The sequence below is a fragment of the Phoenix dactylifera genome, chromosome 14 (assembly GCF_051530095.1).
Source record: "Phoenix dactylifera cultivar Ajwa chromosome 14, Ajwa_hap1_PhDact_Kaust_v1.1, whole genome shotgun sequence".
Classification (NCBI taxonomy): domain Eukaryota; kingdom Viridiplantae; phylum Streptophyta; class Magnoliopsida; order Arecales; family Arecaceae; genus Phoenix; species Phoenix dactylifera.
This window is the reverse complement of record NC_143203.1, coordinates 25,068,073-25,094,815: the sequence shown is the minus strand read 5'-3', so window position 1 is coordinate 25,094,815 and position 26,743 is coordinate 25,068,073. Positions and strand designations below refer to the sequence as shown.

General features: G+C 37.1%; 2 protein-coding genes across 2 annotated transcripts; both read left to right on the top strand.

Moving 5' to 3' along the window:
- Positions 1–5,175: 5,175 nt before the first annotated feature.
- Positions 5,176–13,739, top strand: LOC103708887 (serine/threonine-protein kinase STY13-like). Its single transcript, XM_008793991.5, has 6 exons — positions 5,176–6,296; positions 7,402–7,534; positions 7,735–7,930; positions 9,129–9,253; positions 10,398–10,556; positions 12,946–13,739. The coding sequence occupies exons 1-6, from the start codon at positions 6,061–6,063 to the stop codon at positions 13,234–13,236; spliced, it is 1,140 nt and encodes a 379-aa protein (XP_008792213.2). The 5' UTR covers positions 5,176–6,060; the 3' UTR covers positions 13,237–13,739.
- Positions 13,740–16,546: 2,807 nt separating this feature from the next.
- On the top strand, positions 16,547–25,860 carry LOC103708888 (MACPF domain-containing protein CAD1-like). Its single transcript, XM_008793992.5, has 7 exons — positions 16,547–17,568; positions 19,818–20,056; positions 20,143–20,338; positions 20,439–20,516; positions 23,574–23,757; positions 23,856–24,019; positions 24,828–25,860. The coding sequence occupies exons 1-7, from the start codon at positions 17,284–17,286 to the stop codon at positions 25,458–25,460; spliced, it is 1,779 nt and encodes a 592-aa protein (XP_008792214.2). The 5' UTR covers positions 16,547–17,283; the 3' UTR covers positions 25,461–25,860.
- Positions 25,861–26,743: the final 883 nt, after the last annotated feature.

The following is a 26,743-nucleotide window of genomic DNA, read 5'->3' as shown; positions in this document are numbered from 1 at the left end:
AAATGGTTGGAGGAAGCCATTTCAGCCTTTGCAACAGAAGTCACGCTCTCTGGGATGAAGTACCGTAATATGTACGCCGAAAGCGAGCCACCATAAAAAAAAAAAAATCTCTAGTTGCTTGTGCGCTTGTGGCCACGGCCTTCAAAGTGACAAACCACCACTCCAAATTTGGTGGATGAAGGGCTTAAAGTCATGCCATCCAGTTGGAGGACCACTATTTTTTCTTGATGATCGACCACTATACTTCTTTTTTTTATTAGAAAAAAGAATTTGATCTTTGCATGGCAGTATGAAAATAGAGAGCTTGAACATATGAGCATTTTTGATAGCATTGACATCGATCTCGGAGTCTGGTTAAATTGGTTTCCTTATAAGATTTATGTTGAGAAAGCACCCTCTGATACACTTGCTAAGCAAAACTCAAATTTAGTTCCAATGTATAATATTTCACTCGAAAAAGAAGAGCTCTTTTTTTTTTTCTCAAGCTTAAGATCGTGTTTGCTTAAAAAGTCTATTTTTTTGTTTTTCCTTTCAGCATCGTTTCTTTTGCTCTGGCTTTGTATCTCTACTCTCGCTATCTCTTTACCTAAACTTCTATTTAATATATTTATAAAGAAAACTTGTTTTCCGAACAAAATCATTCAAAAGAGCTTTTTATCTGGATCTTGGGGTGCATAGTTGCACAAAAATAAAATTATGTACAATTTTAATAAGAAGCAGTGGTCATGTCCTCCTGTTGGCAAAGTTCTATACAATTTTGATCTTCCTTTCCAAGGGAGATGCCATTTGCATCCTCAAATGAGATAAAAATCACAGCATCGATCTTGTACTACAAATCATTTCCTTCACGCAACTGAAGTATTATTTTTGTCAGCCTTGCTGATGCTACGAAACGCGTAGTGATGAAAGCAGCGGTGTTACATCAGTTATGTTTATGTTCCTTTTGCAGGCCCTAATAGTGCTTCTCGAGTATACTCCTTTTCCATTGTTTATTTATGCGTCACTATGTTGAACAACAATGGCTCTAGGTGACCTTTTAATAATTTCGAGCTCTATACGAGTTAATCAATTCTTTCATGGTGCAGGATTTATAAAATGATCTCCGATGTGCATAATTATTACGATTTCTGATAGCAATTTAATTCAAAGTTTGGATTAGGAGTCCTCTCAAAAACAAAGTTGATCAGGTAAAGGTGATGAATCTGTATGAAGCTTCTCTTGAACATTTGATGCGAGTTTTGACGATCTAACGAAAGAGTCCTCTCAAATCAACCATCTATCATGTAATTAAAAATCTTCGCCTCCTGATGTGAGACTGCATTCCTCGATTGACGCTGGAGGTGACAGTAGAAAACAACCTTAATCTAAGAGCGAATTTACCTATCGATTTCATTATTTTTTTAAGTTTGAATGTCGCCATCAACTTTATCAACACTTTTCCATTATTTTGATAATTTCATTGTTTTTGGAGTGTGACCATGAGAGGCTCGGGAGCACGCACCAAGGAGTAAAAGATAGACATGGAAGTCACAACAACATAAAAATAATGACACATGGCAACAAAGAATCTCGATATAAAGATATTCTAGTAGAATTTGAACGAGTCCAGCTGATGTGACTCATTCGAGCGTGGAGTACGGTGCAGAACAAAGCAAATCAAGCCAAACCCATGCAAGGTGTTTGTGCACTTGTTCTTTGATGGCAATACCTTGGAACTTTGAAGTTTGTGGCATGGGAGATGTTTTGGCTTTTTCTAAGTCTCCATTAAGTCATGGTAGATTCCATGCACAGGATATCTGGCATCCAAGGCTACACTGATACGAGAAAAAAAAAAAAAATATGTTAAGTACTGCACCTTTTTTTTTTGCTTTAAAAAAGTAACTTGTCTTTTCCTTATAATGTTGGTTAGATTGTGTGTGGTTTGGCCAGCTGCATGGTACAATGTAATTGGTTCTTCGTATCTTCAAAAATGGTCATTGCGATGTGTATGAGCTTTTCTTTTTAGATTTTGGAGAGAATGAGCTAATTAAGTTTTAAATACTTGTGGGACATATAGTATGCTTGATGCATGGGGCATCTTGTAACTATGATGTCCATGTCATGCATAGGAAGTATAGCAGCAAAACAAATGCTCTTACCTTGAACTCAATTTTACTTTTGATATACATACATTGCATTATGTGGTTTAATGCTAAAGGTAGACGATGTGATACCTATGGTTAGCTACGTGGATTGAAAATGTGCGGAACAAACTCATTTAGTTAAGGAAAACCAGTGTTTTTGTTGCAAAGTATTAAAAGGTATGGTTGTATTCCGTGGGAACTTTAGTGCTAGTGTACTCATCATTTGGTTCATTTAGATATGTGTCATCCTCCTGGAGATTATGGCCTGCCAGCCATGGTCATAAAATAAATATTTTTTCTTGCCATATGGAGGTGTGGCTTTTTTTTTTTTTATCACAGTATATTTATCAAGAGTTACTAGCTTTATAAATTATATATTAGTAATAATAAGCAAAGGCCATCAGCCTGCTTTATTGCTTATATAAATAATAACACTCAAAGGCACATCCTTTCACTCATATATGTAGACCATACAATGCATTGCTCTCGAGATCATGAATCTCCATTCACACTAGAGTCGAGCACGCTAAAACCAATGAAATAAAAAATATCAGCTGATATAATACACTCATATTGATAATCTATTTTTTTAATCATTTTTTAAATTTTTAACTTAATTTTTTATTTTTAAAAATGGTATTTGAATATAGTTGGTAATGCTAGATTTATTATATTGATTGATGCATAAATATCTTAATTCTAAAATATGGCTGGGTTCTGGAAAAAAAAATTTGTTGTTCTCTTAAATTTTTTCACTTATCATTTTGATTGAGATAAACCAAGATTTCGATTCATCCCTGTCTCGATCATTCAGCGAGGTAGCTGATATCTCTAGATTTAAAAATCTTCTGGTGTAACGTCTAGAGTTTTGAAATATAGTTGCATTACTTAGTAACTTAGTTTGCTTAATAGCAAGCGGTGCATAAAGAATTCACAGCAGTATCTTACTGCAATATAATCAATCTTTAAGATAATAGTAGAAGGTTAAGGAATCGAACATGGCTCATACTGTAGTTGATTGCTACTTCGGGCATCTGCAGCACAAACCGCGTTTGATGGCATCCCGCATTTGATACGTTTCAAAACGATCGCATTTTCTCTCACTTTTGCCACTAGATTACACTTCGACTTAGTGGCCCACTCTAAAAAGTTAAAGAGAAAATCCGCAAAAGCCACCTTAACAAAGGTACAAAGCATGGCAATAAACAATACCATAGACATCAGCAAGCGATATTTCTGTAAGCTCTCTAAAAAAAGTCGAGAATACATTCTAAACATTCCATACAAAAAAGAGAATAAATTCTAAACAAAATAAAACTATTTAATTATTTCTTTGTAATAAAATTCATAGTTATTTATTTACTTTTATAAAAAAACATATTCAATGATGTCATTATTGCAAATACAAGATTTGAATAATTTAAATATATAAATGCAGGCATTTAAAATATGTGCATTAAGTGATTTATGGATACATAAAAAATATTTGGTAACCATAACTTGAATTAGACTAGAAATCTGGTAGACAGGAAATTTGAGTCATAATTCTTATTCCATTACTTATATGTGGCAAAGTAATGCATGGCAAAGAATTGCTAATTCAGTATATTTATTTACTTTATCGGGTCATATATTGGAATATTATTTTTTTATATTATTTATCTTTCTGTTATATTATATATATTAATATTTTTTATTTTATTTATTTTTTGATTTTTGACTATTGTGATATTTGGCTTATATATATTAATATTTTTTTATTTTATTTAGCATTTAATTATTATTTTTACTTTATGTTAGCTATTTTTTATAGGAGTGGAATCTCAATAGCTTGAATGAGAGCTATATGTTGAGTAGACAAGACCAATTACAAAAGAAAAATTTGGTTAACTCATAAAGTATTGTCTTCAAGCTCAAGGCGAAAGACGAATGCTGAAAACAATCGAAGATAAAATCATGCATTAAAGACATAAGCTCCAAGCGCACATCCATTCCACCAAATATAGCCTCGGTGTATATCATTTTACAAAAAAAAAATCATTTCACGTAAAATTAATAATTAAATAGATTTCTTTCCGTGCAAAGTTCACATGTAATATATGAACGAGGAAAAACTATAATTGAAAAAACAAAGTTAAATCAAACTATCTAGACTATGTGGATCTCATCAAATTATATTAGGGCTAAAAGTTAAACCATATTTGTTTTGTTGGGCAGATACAAATACAGATATTAGTTGGATACAAAAATTTTTATCCATATTTGTTTTAAATAGATACAAATACAAATCAGATACCTAAAGTAAAAATATAAATATAGATATAAATTAAATAATTAAATTTTATGACTATATAATCAAAAATAATTAAGTGGATAATGAATTAAATTAATAGCATATTAAAATAAAAATTTAATCATATTATAAATAAAATCGGGTTTATTTGGATACAATAGATGTCCATCCATATATTTATTTATTTAATAAATATTAGTCAAATATTTAAATTTTTATTTATATCTCAATAATTTTAGATAAAAAAATAGAATAACAATTTTCGCTAGCTGCCTGCCTTCCGCGACATTTAACATCTACCGCGCATTCTAGTCAAACGACCGTCACTGCCCGTCCTCACGTCCGTGGGGCCCACGGATCCCCACCCCAGTCAAAATCGTCGGCCGTCCAGTTCTTCCAACCATCAAATCGCTATTCCACAACCCATGTGAATCCACCACAACTCCCCATTTCAATATATAAGCCGGACGCCTAACCCTCACGCGACCCACGTGCTGCTGTGTTTTTAATTCAAAAATGAAGAGAGAATGGTAATAAAAAATCTTCAAAATCTGACATATGTATTCAGAGAGACCAATGAAGCCGCAGATTAGATGGCAGCTTATATAACTAGCTATTTGAATGGTACTTTTTAGATTAATGAGAAAAAATTGTCTAATATTTTTTGTAATATTTTGTTTTTAAATTTTATTGGATGTATCTATATTTGTGTCCGTATATTGTGTTTGTTTAAAAAATAAGAAGTAGGAAAAAAAAGACAGCGGGATTCGGAACACGCGTTTTGATATTCTGAAGGGAAATGTGTCCTCCCGGATCGCCGATGCGGTGACCACAGCCCGCCTTCCGCAAGGGGCCACCTGGCGTCCTGTCGTTGGTCGCGGGACGCCCACCGGGAGCCCGACCTTTTGCCACCGTATAAAAGCGCCTGCCGTCGTGGTGGAACGATGCGCGGAAAATCCTCTCGGACGGCCTCTTTCTTACCCCGTCCATCCGAAAGAGAGAACGAGGGCGAGGGAGAGACAACCACCCTTAAAATTAGGGCTCGGGTTTGAAGTTTGTAGATGAGTTAACAGAGTTAGAGGCCATAGAGTCCGTTGATTCCAGTTCAAAGAAGATTAGGTTTTTCTGACTTCTTTTTAGAAAAAATTTCGAAGTTTTTTTTCCCGGTTTTTACTGCTTTTCTTTGCTCGCAATTGTTGCTGGATAGTTCTTGTGGAGGTAGAAAGAAACGGATTCGAATTTGAGAGTTTGGCAGCTCTTTTGTTGTATAGGTACTGATTTCTTGGTGTATTTCTGGAGTTATTAACTGGGGAAGAGATTTCAGTATCAGTAAAGATTTGGGTATGTGGAGTAAAGCTTCTAGTTGGGGAAGAGGTGAATCCGTTGGTTTTTTCTTCTCTTGGACTTGATGCCTGGATGTGATCTTTTTACAAAGACGATTTTTTGTAAATAGAATAGTGGTTGCTGCACTCCAAGAGGATCTGAAGGGAGTTTTTATCGGGGATGAATTCGATTTTTTTTGTGAAGTAGAGCGAAAAGGTGTGTTTTTTGGGCAGATGTTTTATTCAACTCGTGGAAGGGTCGACTGGATTTTGTTGCTTTATACGTTTTGGGGGTTTTGAAGTGGTGATTGTTTAACCCAACATGAGTCGCGGTGGCGACTGTAAGGATCGTAGAAAAGAGTGTGAGGAGTTCAAGCGTCCAGGGCCAAACAAAGTGGCGGATGATTTTGTTCAGCTTGGAAGGCACTCGTTTGGAAAGCATGGTACTGTTCCAGCTCCATCACTTGATATCGATGACAACCTACTGATTGACCCAAGTTTGCTTTTTATCGGATCAAAGATTGGAGAAGGAGCCCATGGCAAAGTCTACGAGGGAAAGTAAGTGCAAAATCCTGATTACTTGAATGACTTTTGCTTTTATTCTTTTTTTCTGTGCTGGAAAAAGAAATTTTGGTACCTTTTTACAGTTCTAGTTACCAGGTGAACCGTGAACCCATGATTTATCAACATGGTTACACGAACTTCTCACTTGCAAATTGTCTTCTTCCACATATACAGGCATGTTTTGTCAGGAACAACAATATATGGTTATAGCTTGTAAGACGGGATGACCATTTTTTTCTCCAAAAAAGAAAAAGGAGAACAGGGCATAAGAATTCAAGCAGTTCGACATGCACAAGAATCTAAATAAAAAATCTAATTAATAAAAGTACATGGAAAACAGAAGAACCATCACATGTTTGCTAAATCAATATGGCGGGAATTTTAAGTAAAAGATTTATAAATTAACTTTCATGATTTCCTTGTTAATTTTAGGAAACAACATAATATGAGATAACTAGAATATGGAAGAAACCATAAAACCATGAACAAAGAATTAATGTGGTTGGTAAATTTTGATAATATCATAGTAACCAGATAGTAAGTTTCAATTACAAAGAAACTGTAGTATGCACATCAATTTCTTGACAACACCTTCATGTCAAGTGGAGCGTAGCATAACTCATGCAGAAAGCTGATACAATCTGCACAAAAAACCCAGAGCCTACGTGACTCATTATTTCCATTCTAATTGGAAGTGCTATTTGGCTTTTGATTATCACATGATGATCTTGAAGTTTGAGCAACTTTACTGTGGAATGTTTTTTGATTTTGACTTGAAACTTGTTTGAGGTTAAATCCTCATGAAATGGACTTAACATGCAAAACTTCTCTTGATACTGTTGGGAGGTACGGAACAATTAGTCATTTTAAATCTAATCAGTGACTTCTATAAATATTTTTCTGACAATTCTTGTTCAAATGAACTTAAAATTTATTATATTTTGTTAACATGATAAAACTGTCTGTCGATCATGAAGAAGGATGATAACTTTTTGTAATTTTTTTAGTAAGTTTTTTCCAGGAAAATATTTATTGCTTGTAAGTTGATATGATTAGCAGTAATTAAACCTGTCTGCTAAATCTTTCTCTTTTCAATCAGGTATAGGGAACAGATTGTAGCAATCAAAGTACTCAATAGTGGCAACACTCCTGAAGAAAAGGCAACACTTGAAGCTCGTTTTATTCGAGAAGTGAATATGATGTCCAGAGTGAAGCATGAGAACCTTGTCAAGGTGTGATTTCTGCTCGATAATTTGTAATTGTGGTTAACTGGATGCACAATATATTACTTCCGAATTGGGAGCAAAAGTTCCAGGCTTGTCATGCCCATTGTCGTCAGCCAACTCATTTAATTCTTTTATCCGATAAGTACTTTTTTTTTGGCTTAACATTTTTCTGCGCTACTCATGACTGTCTTCCTCCCTTTTTGTAGTTTATTGGAGCATGCAAGGACCCAATCATGGTAATTGCCACAGAGCTACTACCAGGAATGTCATTAAAAAAGTATTTATTGACCATTCGTCCCCAAAAGCTTGATCTTCGTCAAGCAGTTAGCTTCGCACTTGACATTGCTCGTGCAATGGACTGCCTACATGCTAATGGCATGATACACCGAGACTTGAAACCTGGTATAGATCTGCTCATTTATTTCTTGTATCTTGAATTACTCCTTGAAGTACTTTAAACATAGCTCCATCAGCATTTTGATTAGGTCATAAGCTTAGAGAGCTTAGTAGCAACTGATAAATTGCCTGTTCATAAATACTTTCTCCAAGGGACTGTTAAGATAAAAAGAAATCCTGACTATAAGCATATATTCAGCTGGCTGCTAGCAGAAGCAACCTGGGTCTGTGGGGAACACATTATCAAATGTTGTTTCTTGATGGATGCATCTCTCTTGTCGATATCTCATCTTATTGGCTTATGTCTTCTGATATTTCGGCCTGGCTGGTGCTGATTTTAGGTATTTGCAGTTGCAGGATCCCTTGTTTCAACCATTTGAAGATGCCACATTTAAATCTACCCTTCTAGTAGCTCAATGAAAATTCTTTTAGCATGCTGGATCTGTTCTTATTATTTATTTTGCCATCCTTCCTGTTTGAAGTTCTGAAGACCTTTTTCTTTTTCCTTCTTTTTTTTCTTGTTGGTTGTCTGCCAAGTGTTATTAGTGTGGCTTTCCTACATTGTAAATTGTTTCTTGTGCTCAGGGTCATGTTTAGGGAAGATATTTGTTGATGTACAGTGCCTGTAAAAGAACAACTAGGTACACTTGACCAATTCTTGTTCTCATCTCTTAATCTTTATAATATTTCCAAGCTTTTTGTTGTATCCCAATACGTTTTTACTGTAAAAGAATGTGCCTTTTCTGTTGATCAAGTGAGTCTGATGCTTCAAGGATAAGACAAACAATGATGTTTATCTAGTTGCCCTTGATATTTTGATATTCATATGTTCTTATTGCAGGCCAGAAAGGGGGAAGGGCAACCATGTTTAAGTTAGTAGTCTTTGTCAGTTTGTGACTCTTGACTTCAGTTATTGGATTTTGGCAATTTTTCCTAGAGTACATGTTTATGCAAATATTCTTTGATGCTGTATCAAGTATATAGGAAGAAATAGTGTATGAAATACTCTAAGTCTCAATAATTTGAAGTGATAGTATCCACTTCTATGAACTTGCCTTTTCCACCAAAATGAGAATATCAACTTTGCTGTCCATCTTATTGTTGTACAATCATTCATATACAAGATTATCTGGTGTTAGCTCTATATTTCTTTCGGTACATTTTCCATATTTTTGCTTATCAAAATATGATTCAAAATACACAGATAATTTGTTGCTTACTGCACATCAGAAGAATGTCAAGCTTGTTGATTTTGGCCTGGCAAGAGAAGAAACTGTGACAGAGATGATGACTGCTGAAACTGGTACATACCGTTGGATGGCTCCCGAGGTGATGCATCTCTAACTATTTGATTATTTAAGAATTATTGACTTTTACTATTAATGTCACTGAGTCTAAATCCTTGGGAATTCGATTGGAAACTGATGAAGGTTGCCACATCTGTTTTCTATCCTGTCATAAAGAGTTTTGACTACAAATTAATGTGTAGAAGATAAGCTCAATAGGATAGTGCAATAAATTCATCAAAGATGTTGTAGCTATTGGAAGTATTAAAAGATCTTCCATACCGGGTGTGTTTTAGAGGGTAAAAGGGAGTCTATATTGATGGGTTTAAAGGCATGACCCTATAACTTCCAGACAGCTGAATAAATATTTGTAAATTATTTTTTGTCAGTTTTCTCAAAAAATGTATAAATTCTTTTTATAAATTTTCTCAAAAATATTTATAATCTTTTTTCATAGTTGTCCATATTTATGAACAAAGATTGAAAAAGGCTTTAAGTAACGCCAGAGGTGACCCTTGATAGGCTGGATGGTGGTGTTCATAGTTTGCTCTATATTTATAAACACAGAAGACACCCTCTTAACATTTTGAAAAATGTGTAATTTGTGTATCACCTATTTCATTATATAAAAGCATTTTTTGTTGTTTTTACTTTTTCCCCTTTGTGCAGATATAATCTTGAGGAGCTGTATATTTGTTGGCTAGTGGGATGCATCAATGTGTCTATGCTGTATAGAAATTCTCATGTTTTGTGTTCCATTTGTTTATTTATTTAACTGGTAATATCTCTCTGTAGCCTCTTGTCCTACACTCTCTGTCTGTTCCTTGAGGATTTAGACTCAGTTTTTAGTCAAATTTCTCATTTATTATCTAATTCATTACAAATTACTTTGTACCATATTTTCCTGGAGTAAACCTTAAATTGATGGCCTTATGCCATCCATATAGGGTAAGCTTTGTGAATGAGTCTGATACTTTGAAATTTGTGAATTTTATGCAACTGGCTTTATGATTTAATATACAATCTTAGAAAATATTGTTTGATGCCCTCTTGTTGCACTTCTTGCTGTTGTTCAGTTATCTTTTCTTTTTTTTTCTTAACTGTAAACTCTTGCTTGTGGTTTGTGCTTTTAGATTTAATAGTATGAGCCCCAGACCCTCTTATCTGAATTTAAATTGATGTTGCAGTTATATAGCACTGTTACACTGCGTCGTGGTGAGAAGAAGCACTACACCAACAAGGTTGATGTGTACAGCTTTGGCATTGTTCTGTGGGAGTTATTGACCAACCGAATGCCATTTGAAGGCATGTCCAACTTGCAGGCTGCATATGCTGCTGCTTTTAAGGTGAAAATTAACTATCCAATCTCTTTTTCATATTACAGCTGGTAGCACAGACAGCGGAGTCTAGACACATCTTTCTTGGGTGGGCGGGAATTGGGGCAGAGGGGACTTACCCATACTCGGTCTAATTCAATTGGACATGTAATTGTAATATAAACTAAAATTGCTCAATATAAATCTATAATTTACAACTGACTGGATAACCAATTAAATCTTTTATGAAGATACCGATACATAAAATATTTTTGTAAGATTCCATTTCAGTCTTCTGTACATGAAGAGTTACCAGCTGAACATGTCTGTTGAATGTTCGTTTATTCTGTAAAAAATGATACGGGGCTTGGTTTTATGTTACATGGAATATGTAATTCTTTTCATAGTAACATTTGCACTTCCAGTCTTTTCCCGAGTTCACTTGTTCAAATGTTTGACTTAGTATCTAAGATAGAAGGGTAGCAGCAGGACAGTCAGCCTCTTACCATGCAAGGGGCATGTGATACTATGCCAGTCTGAGGGTACAAACATGTTCTTGAAGTATGCAAAATCTTTTGTCCCATGCAAAAAATAGTAGATTAGGGCTCTTTGGCCGGCCACAGGAAGCAGCCGAATGGGTACCCAGAGGAGCATGCACTGCATATCCCATCCACATCCAGAATGTGCCTAGCAAGTGAACATGCTGGCATGGGTGTGTGCTTGGGTCAGAGTAAGTCACTGCCTCGGATGTTAGTGGTTTGTGTATGGATGGGCTACACAATGGTGCTTAATCTGCTGAAGAAATCTCAGGCCACAAAGGACTGTATTATATAGACCAAATTGGAAAATCATATATGTCATGATGGTGAAATCTTTAGAAGGCTGAAAGTGTTTCTTGTTGGGGTAGTCGTAACTTTGTTTTGTGGGTCAATGTAGGTTCAGAGATTGGTCGGGTTCTTACAGTAATGCTCTGTGTCTATTGCCTTCTAATGCAATGCTGGTACCTTTATGTGGCTCATCCCTGTCCTTTGACAGGCCTAGTTCTCATTTCCCAACATGATGAAATTTTTCTTTGAGATGAATAATGAGATGGAATCAGCCAGCATTGCAAAGTTCTTAGGTATATTTAGAAAGATGGCTGAGTAGTGGGATACTGCGAGTATCCATATGCTGCAGCGAAGTTCTGATCCTGAGTGGATGGTCTTGGGATGGTCCAAAAATTTGTATGCTATTGGTTGAATGGTCAGTACCAGGAACAATTTGGTTATGCAGACATGTTTGAATTGGAGTTCTTTGCCCTTTATCATTGACCCGTGATGCAACACAATGAAGAAAGCAGATATAAATTATGGAATTTATTTTCATTAGAGAACATCTCCTTGTATGTTTAAAATGTTCAATAAGATATAACGAAAAGATTATTATTAATGAAAATCTGATGTTTTGTTTGGACATATTAGAGTGAGATGGCTCGTTCAGGAAGTTCACCTAAGTTTATGATAAATGGAGTACAAGGACACTGTTATTATTAGCAACAAAGTTTGGTTATCTGTATGATCATCTTAGAGTGATATAATTTGTTCATTGGAATCATTGAAGGTTTTTAAAAATCATAGTACAGGTCCATTCAGTTTGCTGGTTGGTATGATACATATCATGGTATGTAGTGGTCCCACATCATTGTTTTTGAATCCTTGCCAAATATTATGGCAGATGGATCATGAAGAATTATGTAAGGGAAGTTTAATATTCTGTAAGATGTTCTATTATTGCTGTTAAACAAGGTTCACAATCTCAGTACCAGACTCTGTACTAGTACCATGCTGATACAATATTGGCACACCCAGTACGGGGATCGGTTTGGCATACCGAGACTTGGCACACCCTGTATTAAGTCTTGGTTCGGTACCAGTATGGTATGGTATGGCTAGTATGGACAGTACGTATCAGTATGGTGAATCTTGCTGCTAAAACTTTGCCTCTGTTTTCCAATTTCCATACTGCATAGATCTAGAAAGGCCAAATTCAGACACTGGAATACTGCAAGCTGTACATGCATGCCTTTTCTACATTGTTTTCTTTCTATTTTTATTTTATACCAGAGAAACATCTTTAAATAGTTATCGAGGAAAAAAAGAGAGATTGCGGACTGTCAATTAATATCCTTTGATTACTATATATGCATTTGTAATCTGTGTGATGTCTGCCATCTGTTGCTGTTGTTGCATCATTAGCTAAAGATTGTCCGCAACATTAAGTGATATACAAAGCTATATTAGATCAGTGGTATCTTGATCCAAAAACGGATGCTTGAATTCTCTTAGCTGTGGAAAGTTTCGCATCTTTTCTAATAGTACACAAAGCGATTATATCTTTATCGTTACTATTTGCTGACGTGAACTAATTGTTTCTCCTGTAGCAAATGCGGCCACCCCTTCCAGAGGATGCCCCTCCTGAGCTAATGTTCATTGTGCAGTCATGCTGGGTTGAGGACCCTAATACACGTCCCAGTTTCAGCCAGATCATACGGATGCTAAATGCCTTCTTATTCACACTCCCTCCACCATCCTTGCCAGAGCCTGAAGCTGCTCCTTCTGTGGTGAACAACGGGGGCGCCATTACAGCTACATCCTCCGCACGTGGTGGTGGCAAGCTTTCTTTTTTTCGTCAGCTCTTTGCTGCAAAGAAGTCAGGCAATAGCAGGACATGAGCAGTAAAGGTTTCGGATGTTTTGTTCTTGGAAAGGGGAAGTATTATAAGTTGTGTATACAGGATTATCATGCTTATGAGAAATTGTAGGGAATGATACTAAAGCAAGCGGAAATTACAAGTTGAATATTCCTGATCTTCTAATCTAACAGTTGACAGCGGGCATCTCTGGTTTAGTTTTGCTCAGAGTGATGTCTATAGCTAGATAGTGTCAAACTTGATAGAATTTCACTGACAAGTGATACCGAGTTTCATTGCAATGAAATCATTCTTAACTGAGTGTTAAAATAATCAGCATTAGATGCTCAGTAATTGGATATCTGCTGAGTACTTCCAGTTTCCTTGAAACAGAGACTGGTTTACACCTGTTCAAGTTGTATGGCTTTTTTTAGTTTCATGACCTGTACTTCAATGTTTTCTGTTTGAACTACGGGATATGGTTATGAAAATGGCTTTTTATACATCAATGATAGCAGAGAGGTGGATGACTCATTTATATTATCATTATGGATATTGGACCTACTTTTGTCACTCATAAGCAATTTTTTGTGGCAGGTGCATTGTGTGATGTTTTTTTATTTTTATTTTTTTTCTGGGAAGTCTGTTCATACTTTGATCCATTAATGTCACTAATGCTGATAATGGAATCATCTATTTCTCACTTAATCATTTATATTATTTTTTAGATTTCTATTTTATGTTTCCTGTCTATAAATTAACATTCCAAGTTTGGGTGGCTCAGATGACAATTGGCATCTTTGTGTGTGAGGGCTGTCTTGTTGAAATCACTGTGATACGGTGTTATTGTAATTCATACCCAATACTTCATCTGATTACCGGTAATGATGACCCATTGAATATAAATATGTTTTCGGGTCTTGCCCGTTATACAACTGACCTCAACTGTGGGCTAGACGGCCTTTATTTCTTATCTCTATCAACCTTTATTGTATTTAAATTGGAACATGAAATTTGCTCCCCCCAACTCCCTAGGTGTCAATAGAGAGTTGGGTCAATTCGATAGATCTGTTGCAGGATGTGGTGATTTCTCTCGAAATGGATACAATCAAGTGAGAATGGAATGCCAATGGAATCTTCACAGTCAACAGCTGCTGCAGGGATTGAACTTTAGCGCAATCATTTCTCGCCAGATCAAAATAAATCTGGAGCATTCCTCTACCAGAGAATCAAAATGCACTGGTGTTCTGCTCTTCACAGATTCCGAATCCTGAGAATTTTAAGGAATTGGTTGGCTCGGGTGACTTGTCCCTTATGCGAACAGGAGAAAGCACAGACCCTATTCAATGTCAGTTTGGTTGCATTTTTGCCGGATTCTTTATATAACTCAGCTCCCTGGTGGTGTTAATGGTCTCTGGCAAGACTGCAAGGAGACTTATCTAGGAAAAAAAAATTTGCAGTTTGGATGGATGTCTTTGGCTTCAGCTGTATGTTGGTTCGTGAGGTTAGAGATAGATGAAAGGATTTTCTCCAGAGGAGAGCTGCGGATCTTCTTGAAGCACCTACTTAGAGAGTGGACTACATTTTCTTCTGCAAAGATCAAAAGGAAGCTGAATCCTTTGTTTCAACATCTAAATCTTTAGAGGAGGGAGAGTTTCTTCTTGTAATGTTTTTATTTCAATTTGTGGTTTAAACTGTTAGTTCCTTACTCTGGATTTTCTGTAACGCTTCTTTTGTTATACTTTCATTTGTTAATGGAACTGATCAGGCTGCCGCCTAATCTTTCCCTCAAAAAGGCTTTTTTTTTTTATTGTTTTCTGTTAGCTCTCCAACTTTGTCTCACTTCAGTCTCATACCACGCGGCAGCATGATGATCGAGATCTTTGCAAAATTTCGTCCCAAAGATTATAATCTCTAGACTAAGCAAAAGGCTTCTATCTTATTGGTTCCAGGTGGAACAGCAGGATTTCAACCTGTCGTGTCCACGGATGCTGGAGTCTCTTCTTGTTTCTGCTCATTCTTTTTCTTATCGTTAAAGCAGAAGGTAAGGTTGGTCATGATCAACTTTCTTCTTTTCTTCTCTTACCTTGTCGAGTGTCCACCATTGCATATCCCACTAAGAGTTGCTCATCCGCGCAATTGAGCTGCATCTGTGAGGTAATGGGGTTTGCCCCACTATGCTTGCCGACTTTTAGTCGCAGGTGATAGATCCCTTGCTTAGGGACTCTTGCTTCATTCAAGGTCTAAAGGGACCCGGCCGAAAGTGGAAAAACGAAGAGGAATGGCTTTTTGAGTAAAAAAGACTGTGAAAGCTGAATTATAGTGCCATGTGTGAGAGAGCTTTCATTGAAGCCGATCTATGTTATCCCTCAAACCATCTCCCTCCTCGAAGCATGCACAATATATTTTTTTTTTCTTCGGTAGAACGGCATGAGAACACAACCCTAGTGTAAATACAACCCGTAGCATTAGAATACAACAAATTCTTTAGTTTGTGATGGTGATCAAGAAGAAGGCCATAGTTTGGAATATAGATGATTTGGCTGAAAATTCTGTAAAATTCTTAGGTTAGCACAATACAACCAGCAAACTTGTAAGATTAAAAGACTAGGCTTGATCTCTATTCACAGATACTTAGAGTTGATTTAAAGTCGATCAGCCTAAATTCTATAGGGAGAAAAAAAAACAAAGATCTCTTGGATGTATTAGTTTAACTCATGAATTTTATAGGATTTTTAGCTCAATTATTCAAACAAGTCCTAAATAAAAACTCGGCCCATGGGCATGCACATTTGCTCGCCTCCAAGTAGAAATTTGAAACCCTAAACCACCTCATCTGACCACCCTTGTCATCTCTACCTCGACGGGAAAGTCAAGCAACCAGACAGCGAACCAACATAGCCAACAGAAAGTTACAATGCTCACGACACGCAAATTCTCGTACATTTCCATGTCATATTGCGTGGTGGGCAAAATAGAACTTGGTTACATTGGCCAAGGCTGAAGGTTCATGTGTGCAAAGTGGATGGATGCATACATATGCCAACTTTGAGACTCTTTTCAGGTAAACAAACTAATAGACAATCAAGCTAAAAAGAGATGCCTCCTAATTGGACTCGAGAGTTCGCATCAATTTGTAAGAAGAATCTCACCTTATTTGCTCGCTTAAAATGGGGACGCAGAATATGCGTACCCAGACTGATGAAACCTCGCTATTCTTTCCAACAACTAGTTTTAGAAGTGCGTTTGTGTCAAGAGGACATGCCTACCGTCAATATCTTATCAGATGGTGGTCCCTACCGAGACTTGCTAAATTTGGCATATATACAGATGGTTCCCATGTCTGGTTCCATGTGCAGGACGCAATCTTTAAATAGATCTTGCTTTTTCTTCTTCCTGCTCCTCTTTCCATCCTTCTTTAAGCAGTAAACCCAACAGCCCTTGGGATTAGTCAAAAGAGCAATATTTTTTCTTTCCTGCTGCTCGTTTCACCGCTCTTTAAGCAAGAAACCCAACCCCCCTTGGGATTAGTCAAAAGAGAGTGTATGGTCTAGCGATTCCCATCAATCTAAACCTCTTCTTCCCGAAAAAGACCTTTCCCCAGAGTCAATCCACAGTTATAATGAGAGAGACCTGTATCCAATCCTCCAAGAGCAACTTCTTGGAGCTAGCTAGATGGGGGGGGAGAAATGAGGTCTTTTTAGCCTCTAGAGTCAAGGGAATCCCTCACATTGAGGAAGTTTAAAAGGTTTTCGAAATCCTTCTAGCTTCGAGTCCGTCAATCCTTGTCTCAATATCTTCTAATTTCGTTGTGGATAGCGACATCCGCCGTTTGGAATTTAGGGCTTAAGGTTTTGAACTTTGTAGAAGGAACGAAAAAGGAGGAAAGACGTCTTCTTTCACAAGATCCAAGAAATTAAGGCAGAAAAATTGCAAGGAACGCCATAGCTGATGGAAAAAAAATTCGTTCTTTAATCATTCCTGGAACCCTCGGATGGAGAGTCCCGTCCTAGGGATCTTTTTAGATTTTGATTTAGGTTTAGGGTATTAGGGTTTCTAGATTCTTAGCTTTCTCTGGACGGTGGTGAGGATGGAGGAGAATGCAGCTCTTCGCACTCTTCAGAGTTCTATCGAAGCTTTGGGGAGGGGTTTTGATGTTAACTACGACACGAGGTTGCTCTACTGCAAGGGGGTTGCCGGGTCGAGGCTCGTTGAGGTGGATGAGGAGCACACGAGAGATCTGGTGGTTTCCGACAGTCTGGTCGTGCCCAATGTGTCGAGAGACGTGAGGTGCTCTTGGGAGAGCGGCGGGCGGGAGAGCGGCCGGCGGGAGAGCGGCCGGCGGGAGAGCGCTGGCTCTTGCGGTTTCTACGAGGTGCGGTGTTAACTCTGCTTGACTTGTCTAATTTTTTCCTTTCGTTGACTTGTCCTCGATGTTATCATCCTTACGAAATGCCACTGCATCATTATTCATGGATTGATGGTGGGAAGTATGTACTTGTGAGCAAATTTAGTCTATAAAAATTGGTAGGTTCATTTGCATGTGGTTGAATCGGTTATTTTTTCAGAATACAGTGATGCAAGTTGCAGAAAATCTTACCCTCAGTTCTGTTATGTAAGCAATGTGAATTAGAAGTGTATAATAATCATGAAGGATTGGAAAAAGGATTTGTAACTTCTAGATATTATTTCAAGAAATATGGTTAACATAGCACTGGATTTGTGGGAAATTATGTGCCTGTATTTAGGGACCCTTTTGAGACCACCAGTAGCATATATAGAAACACAATCCACTTGGTCATCGATTTAATTACACTTTAGCTGTATGTCAACTTTTTTGAAGTTTAATGTGGAAGTGTTTGAAGAATAAGCTATGTACTGCTGCATCATATGCATTATATTGCTCGCGGGCCTTTTTAATGTAACTATGTTTATATCTCAGTCTGTTTGAGTCATGTAAGGTCCTTAAACTAGTTTGATTTAGTAGCAATCATATTTTTAGATTTAACAGTTGAACTTCTATCGTTAAAGAGTGTGTTCTTGTGGGCATATATGATAACTAAGAAGAAAAGAACCAGGGACGTTTCGTGGTTCATAGTCAAAAAGAGTAATGAAAACATGCAAGTTGTTGTACCAAGTGCATGGTGTACGGCAGATTTATTCAAGGTATCATGCAGTAGGGGAGAATGCACAGTCAACTCAAAGGCTGGTTCCTTTTCCAAGTGGAAGCATCATACATCAGAGATCATATATGACTTTATAAAGCACCATGATGAAAGAAGCTAGACTGAAATATTCAAACTTGTGAAATTATTCTAGAACATGCATTGTTATTCTTAATGACCATATTTTGCAGCGTATGATCAGAATGATAATTACAAGTTATTTTTGAAACTTAAACATCGAATCTAAAGATGACCCATTTGACTGAGCCAACCAAAACACATGGTTCTGGGGAAAGGAAAAGAAAAGAAAAGAAAAAAAGCGTCCATAAAGCTGCTTCATATTAAGGACATATCAATTTGTGCTATAGATTATTTGAAATATTCTCTAGAATCTTGTCTCTGTCATAGACACCTTGTTCGTACCAGTTCTGGTTGATCGACATGGTGGAAGGACATAACTCTTTATAGAATTTCCTATTTGGTACATTAGCTTTGTAAAATGACAAGGTAAGGCCTGTAGACTGCAGCTATGTATTAGCTAAGCCACATATGTCAGACTATTACTTGTTGACCTTTTTGAAGCTTTTCAGGTTTCCTCATTGGATTGTTAATCCTTTTCGGGTTCAATGGTTACTATTCAACAAACAGGATGATGACCTCCTTCTCCGTGCCATCAAAAGGACATGACCACCTCAAATAATTCTAGGAAATAGATTTCCATACCTTTAAAACCAGGAGAGGACTGCGAACAGAAGCAGGATTTTGTCTTGATTAGGGGAACAATAAGTTTTATGTTGCTTAGTGTTCAAAGCATCAGAGGATAGAGGGGGTGGGAGTACAGTTTGTGAATGGGTTTCAAACGAAAATTTACAAGCCTTCCTTCTAAGCTCATATCCAGAAGGAATTAAATGAGTCACCAATTGGTCCTAAAATAGAGATATTAAACCTGCTGATCATGTGAATGGATATCCATGTGTCCAAAACAATAGAACCAAAACAATACACAACTTGTTAAAAGCATCTATTCACCTTGACTTTGGAGAACTACTTATTATGGATATTGATCATGGAGGAGAAAGGAACACTATCAATGTATCGCTTGTTTTGGTAGTCAGTTGTTTTGACCATTGTTCAGAATCTCCCAATCCTCATCCTCCCTCCTGGCCTTCCCTCTCGTCACTTCATTCACAAGGAATGCATTTTCTAATATGACATGTAGGCAGACAATGAAGTATTGTTACTTTAATATTTCCTGTTCTACTGTAACAAGGAAAGAGAGTTGCAAGTGCTTGTGGTTTGTAGAAGTTATCATCCTGGCTACATTATTTTTCCAAAAGTTATGATGTTTTTTGCTGTATTTATATTATATGCTGATTATTGTCTTGTATAAGATGTGCTATTTGCATGCCGATTATCATAGATCGTCACTTATGATCCCCTCCCCAATGAGTGAGTGCAGATGGCAGAATATTTTAACAGAAAAGCTCATCTACTGGGAAATTTTCCCATTGGAAGTTTTAATTCTGCATTCAGTTTTACTGGGTCAAAGAAAATTGATGCTGCAGCTACAAAAAGCCTCGCAATGGAAGGGATGTTCATTCCTTTATGTAAGGTTCACTTGATAAAACGACCTTTATCATTAGAAGAAGAGGTCAGGCATGCTGTGCCACTTTCATGGGAACCATTGTCCTTAGCGAGGTAAGCTAAATATACATAATCTGTGGTGAAAAAGAGCAATATTTTTACAACAATGGAAGATCTTCAGCGGTTATGCTTGTTTGCAGATTTATTGAGAGTTATGGGACTCATGTCATCACATCCATCACTATTGGTGGAAAGGATGTGATTTATGTCAAGCAGCACAGCTTGTCGCCCTTATCATCCATAGAAATAAAGAACTATATCCAGGACATTGGAGACCATAGATTCTCAGAAACTGAAAGGTTTACAAGTTCGGGTCCATTGAAACTGAAGGATAAGGCTAGTGCTTTATGTTTGTCTCTTGGAAACTGCTCATTAACCTATTAATTAGCCTGTGTTGCCCATTGGCTTAACATATTTGTAGTGGATGGATTTCCAGGCTGTAGATTCTTTTGCGTTCAACAGTCAGGGAATATACCCGCAACCATCCAATGCTCCATATCTGACTGCAAAGGAGGTAATACAATTTATTTAGGTGCCGTTTAGCATCACTTTTATTTGTTTATTTTGAATAGAAAAATAGATATTTTATTTTATTTTTTTAATTTTAAAATATAAATATGTTTTTAGTGGTCAATTATTTTTAATAATATAAATATGATGATGGTGACCGAGGCGGCGGTAGTGGTGGCGGGGATAATGGCGGCGATAGTGGTGGCGGGGATAAGGGCGGCGATAGTGGTGCTAGTACGTGCTAGCACTATAGTGGCGGCACGGCATGGCGTCGACAAAGAGAATAATGGTGGGGGCACCAACAATGTGGTGACAGTGGCAATAATGGTGGTGGTGATGTGGCATAGACATGGTAGAGGTTGTAGTGGTGATAGTGATGTAGTGGAGGTGGCGGCAACGATGATGGCGGCGGTGGAGATGATGGCGGTAGTGGCAGTGAAGATGATGGCGGTAGTGGCGGTGGTGATGGCAATGGCGGTGGTGGAGATGACAACAGTAGTGGCGGCGGCGATGGTGCTGAGATGGAAATAGTGGTGGTGGTGGTTCTCGTGGTAAAAGACATGAGATTTTTTGTTTTTGAAAATAGTGAAAGTAAGAATTTTTTACTTTCATTTTTTTTTAGAAGTAATAAAAATGACTTTTGAGAGATAGAATATAAACACAATAGCATCAAACATGCTTTTTGTCTTGGTTTCAGTGATTCTATTTTAAAAATAAAAAAAAAAGAAATAAAAGTGATGCCAAGTAGGCCCTTACTTTAACATTCATATTTTACAATCGTTGTTCTATCTCTCACTTACATACACATATAGAGGCAACAAATTGCTTCCATTTTTGACAACAATTAAAACTTCTTTATCACCACAAAAGAGTTATGACTGGTAAATAAATAAAAAAGGAATGAAATTAGCGAATTATGGAAATTATTTTTTTCTATGAAGATGACATATATCACCATCTTTCCTACAATTATATGTTTGCAATATAAGACTAATATGGTGGTTGTCCTAGATGATAATATTATTATGAATAAAAATTGTAATATGTAAATGGCAACCAAACCAAGCTGCTTATTGTATGACATGTTTGTTTGATATATGCACTATATGTAAATTACAGACATTTTATTTAATGAACAGTATTCTAGTATCCATAAGCTGGCAGATATATGGTTTTTCTTGATTTAATATATCTGTACTATATGAGGAAAACCTTTCCCCATAAGAAAAATTATATTAGCATTGCATATCTTTGTTAAATATGTATTAAACTAATACGTTGTTAATGTTTATAACTCTTTTGGGATGGGTACAAAATATCTTCTTCCAAAATGTATATTGCTATTGCAGAAGTGGTTAGAGGAAAATGTCTTGTCAAATGTTGGTTCTCTTCATTTTGATAACTAAAATCAACTAGTAGTAGTGGTTGGACCTGCAAAAGGGGCTCCTTGTTATTGAAAATGAATCTTTGATCTCTCAAAGGGGGTCTCCTGTGTGGCCATGCCCATAATAATGGTTTTCAAATCCACAAGCATACTTCTGGTTCTTCCCTTGCTTGGAATTCTTGAAAGAAACCAGCAGTGGCATTACATTGCAAAGTTCTTATAAGAGGTGGATCAGCCACCTCCAAGAGAAGGATAGCTACATAGCAATTGCCCGAATCCGAAGATTATCACCAGCTAAGTGACCTTGGACCACCGAGAAACATGCATTTTGGAAATATGCTACATAGCTGTTATTGCATGCTCATTTGTAACTTATCACTGCTCAAGGTGGCACGTGTGTGCGACCAATGAATTCCTATAGCGTAATCACTTGTCACAAATGTGATGCTTGCAGCTTTGTCCTAATTTGACATGAGTGATACCATAATCAAGCTTGTGCTGACACTATGATGGCCACAAGCAGACAGGAGCCTATGTGTAAGGCCCATGGCCAGACCTTAATCTTCACCTGTCATGCTTATGAATAATCCTGAACAGCAATGTGCCACATGTGATGATTGACTTGATTCGAAATTGATTTGATTTAAGAAATGCATGATTGGTTTGATGGAGTGCTACCAAGAAAGAAGTTTTGAATACCTCACCATGTGTTTTGGAACTAAGCTGTTGATCAAGGACACATCACACCATGCAAGTTTGCCAATGAAGTTTGATATTTTCTTTCTCCAAATATTGAACCTTAAAATATTATATTAGCTCATATAATACCACATTTATAACATTATCATATAATTGGCCTCAATGTTTGAAAATTTAGTTTCAGTTTTGGCTATGCAAAAGGAGTTTTACTAACAATTTCTGCAATCTCAACTGGAAAAATAATTGTAGTGATAAAAATAAAAATAATTATATCTCATCAAGTTTTTTAGCTTTTTCTAGAAGATTTCTATTAGAGATGTCTATTTTAGAAAAAAGAGTCTCACTAGGTTTAGGAACAGGAATCCGACCCAAATTGTGTTGACGGACCTCATATTATAAATAGAGGCCATGTACCTCATTTTTTTAATCATTAATGAAAGAAAAGGGAATTTAAAGCCCTACTTTCGAGATTTCTCCATTTTCTTCTAGTTATTTTTTCGAGAGATTCGAGTTGAATTGGTTGAAGGAAATCTTTCTTCTCCCGATCGGATCAATAAATACTAAAAAAAATTTTAATTAAATGGCGAACGCAGTTATTCACACTTTCTCTGCATGCATTGTATTTAGCAGACATTAGTATACATGATTTGAATTTGGCCCTCCTAGTAAATTACTGTCAATTTTGGCTAAGATTAGCCCAAACCACCAGAGCTGACCTAAATTAATTTGTCAGTTTCAGCAGAAACCTAAAACTAATTGCTCTTATTTTTATTATCATCAGTCTAGCTAGTCAAATGGTCTTTTGTTTAATGTGGATGGAATATTCATCATTATGCTTATTCTTCATGAGCTTAATGGTAACATAAAGGTGTGCTGGAAAAAAACTTGTGGCTTACATCTAATCCCTGGCAGTTTTAAAGTGTCGAGGTATGCTCTAATGTTTGCGCCTCCATTTTTCTCATGCAATTGTTGATGCAGGATGTTACTGTCATTTTCAGAAGAAGGGGTGGAGATGATCTAGTCCAAAGCTACACTAACTGGGCAAGAACTGTCTATTCGGCTCCTGATGTTATTGAAATAACCTTCTTTCCAATCATTTCTCTCCTTGAAAGCATCCCAGGAAAGGACCATCTCACGCGTGCTATCAACCTTTATCTGGAATGTATATCTCACCCTTACACTTTTTTGTTTCTTTTTAAATTACTCCTCATGGGATCCTTGTATGCCTAACCTGAAAATATTCTCTGTTTTCATTTGTAGATAAGCCTCCACTAGAAGAGCTACGATATTTTCTGGAGTTTCAGGTCCCCAGGATATGGGCCCCAATTCGCGACGAACTTCCAGGACATCAAAGAAAAGAGCCAGTCTGCCCATATTTGCAGTTCAGCATTATGGGGCCGAAGCTTCATGTCAGCCAAGAGCAGGTGTGCTTCTCATGCAGCACATAGAATTGAATAGAGCCATTAGAAACATCGGGTCGATACAAGCTTCTACTATTGAATGTGAAACTCCATCTTTCCCTTAATGATATGTAAATGCTATGCATGAGCATGCAAATAATATTTGAATTTCATACCCAATTGATCAGTAATAACTTCTATTAGAAAGTGTCATTTGAAATCAATAAAGCTCTGGTTCTTGATGAAATGGACTAGAGCAAATGTTCTATATCATTGCATATTTTATTTGTCAAGTTGATTGTTAATGAGCAGTCCTTGGCATTGTACCTGCTTTGAAACTATGATCGCATTGTGATACATTACTTATTCTAATATGCTGCCAGTCTATGCCATGCTATCTTTGTGTTTGTTAAGCCAGTCAAGAAGATTGGCATACCTTCTTTAGATGGCATCTACTTGCAAGTCAGAAATGTATCAGAAGGATCATTTGCCATCATCATCTCCCAACATTCAGTAACTGTAAATTCTGAGTCATATAATTTCTATCAGTAATCGGTGTATCTGAATTATTGACCATATGAATCTATTTAATATAGAAAGGGTCTTGGGCATGTTGTCGCGAATAATTTTTCATGGCAGTAGGTACCCTTTCTTTGTGAAGTTTCAACGATATTTCCTTTTGCTTTCCTCCTAGTCCACTTATACCCCAAGCCAATGCTAATTTAAAATTTTTTACCATACAGAGAGGACGTGGTGTCATAATTTTGTTTTGGCAATAAACATTCTTTTTAATCCTTTTTTTCCCTGTGATGCCATTTGAATAACCATGCAGGTATCAGTTGGGCGTAAGCCTGTCACTGGCCTAAGATTGTGCCTGGAAGGAGCCAAGCAGAACCGGCTACATATTCAGGTCCAGCACTTGGCATCTCTTCCAAAGATCCTTCAACCTTACTGGGGCACCCATGTAGCCATTGGTGCGGCGAAGTGGCAGGGACCTGAGGAGCAAGATAGCCGGTGGTTTGAGCATGTGAAGTGGAAGAACTTCTCTCATGTCTGTACAGTGCCAATTGAGGATGACGAGACTTTTCTTGGTGACATCTCTGGTGCGTATATAGTCACTGGGGCTCAGCTTGGAGTCTGGGACTTTGGAACAAAGAATGTGTTGTACATGAAACTTCTCTATTGTAAGGTGCCTGGATGCACCATAAGAAGATCCCTGTGGGATCACAACCCTGCTGGTCCAAACAACAAATCAAGGAGACTGTCCGTGGGAGATTCTACAGACTCGGTTGACTCAAGTTCAGGCTCGAGAGATTTGAGGAAACTGATGAAGCTTGTGGAGACGTCGGAGATGTGCAAAGGCCCAGAAGAAATACCAGGGCACTGGTTGGTGACTGGTGGGAAGCTTGGAGTTGAGAAAGGGAAGATTATATTGAGAGTGAAGTACTCTCTGTTGAGTTACTAAAATCAGTTGTTTCAGTTGCAAGGATCGGGTCTGTTGTGCATGTAAATTATGGTAGTTTGCTGGGGGTTAAGTTAGTGAGATGAGGATTTGGATTTTGTTCAGTGGTGTTTTTCGTATTCTTTGCACTTCATCAAATTTTACAGCACTGATGATGCTGAAGTTTGAAGAAGTGCTTTATGGCTAAGCAACTTGCTGTAGAATGTTAGTTCTGGTAGAACCCAAAGGAGAGAAGACCAGGATGCCTGAGCACTGTTGTAGAAGAGGGAAGAGATGTATATCCCTGACATGGCTCAAAATTATCTCTTACCTTCCCAACTTCGGACCCAAATTGGTCCCCTGTTGTGAGAGTCTTAATTTAATGCTTCATCTTGCATGGATGGTGGTTTCTGCAAGATTTCAATTTTGGGTCTCATGAAAAGATCACTCTAATGTGCAGTCCTGATTCATGCATTCTTTTTATTTAACTTTTTTTTAAAATTTGATTTGCTATTTTCTTGAGTTTACCTATAGCTGTCATTGGAAGAAATGATTTACTCGAGGCGATCTTATCTACCTTCAGGTGCTTCAGAACTGCTTGGAGGTCAAGGCATGAGGCTATACAACAAGTATAAAAATTACATGGAGAGGCCTTGTTAAGGCATGCTCCTTGCATCTTGCATTTGAGCATTTGGCTTCTATGACTGCTCTCTTAATTTATGGAAGCGTAAGTTTATATTGAATTGCTTTTGCATGATGTTGATGTGCGTGGATTTCAATGCCAAACTTAAGAATGGAAGGTAATAACTCCGCTTGGTGTCGTCAAGCCAAAGCATATTTTTGGGGGGATAATGTGGAGATATTTTTTTTATAGATTAATACATGAATATCACTTAGGTTAATTCATAACACCCAGCACGGTTCAATTTATAAGGCAGTATTATAACTATTTATTTCATGAAACATGTAAGTTATAACAACTCCAATTCTTCCTTCTCTACCTGCTTATGGTTTCATTTACTTCTAGATTTATGCTTAATGTTGCTTCGCATCCTCAGTGTCAAGAGAGCATTTAAATGTCTGCTATGCATAACCCAGAACCAAGAAGTTTAAACCAGACTCCTAATCTCTTGGCCTTCAACGATTCCAAACCCCAGCGTTCGTGCTCAAGTTGAATTCATCGACTCTACCATATAAACACGACAAAGGAAAAGTGAAAAAATAAGATGTCACATGAAAAGATTTGCTTACTAATGATGACAACAAGAACCAGGATTTTGTTGGGGATAGCGGGGCATGTTTCAAAT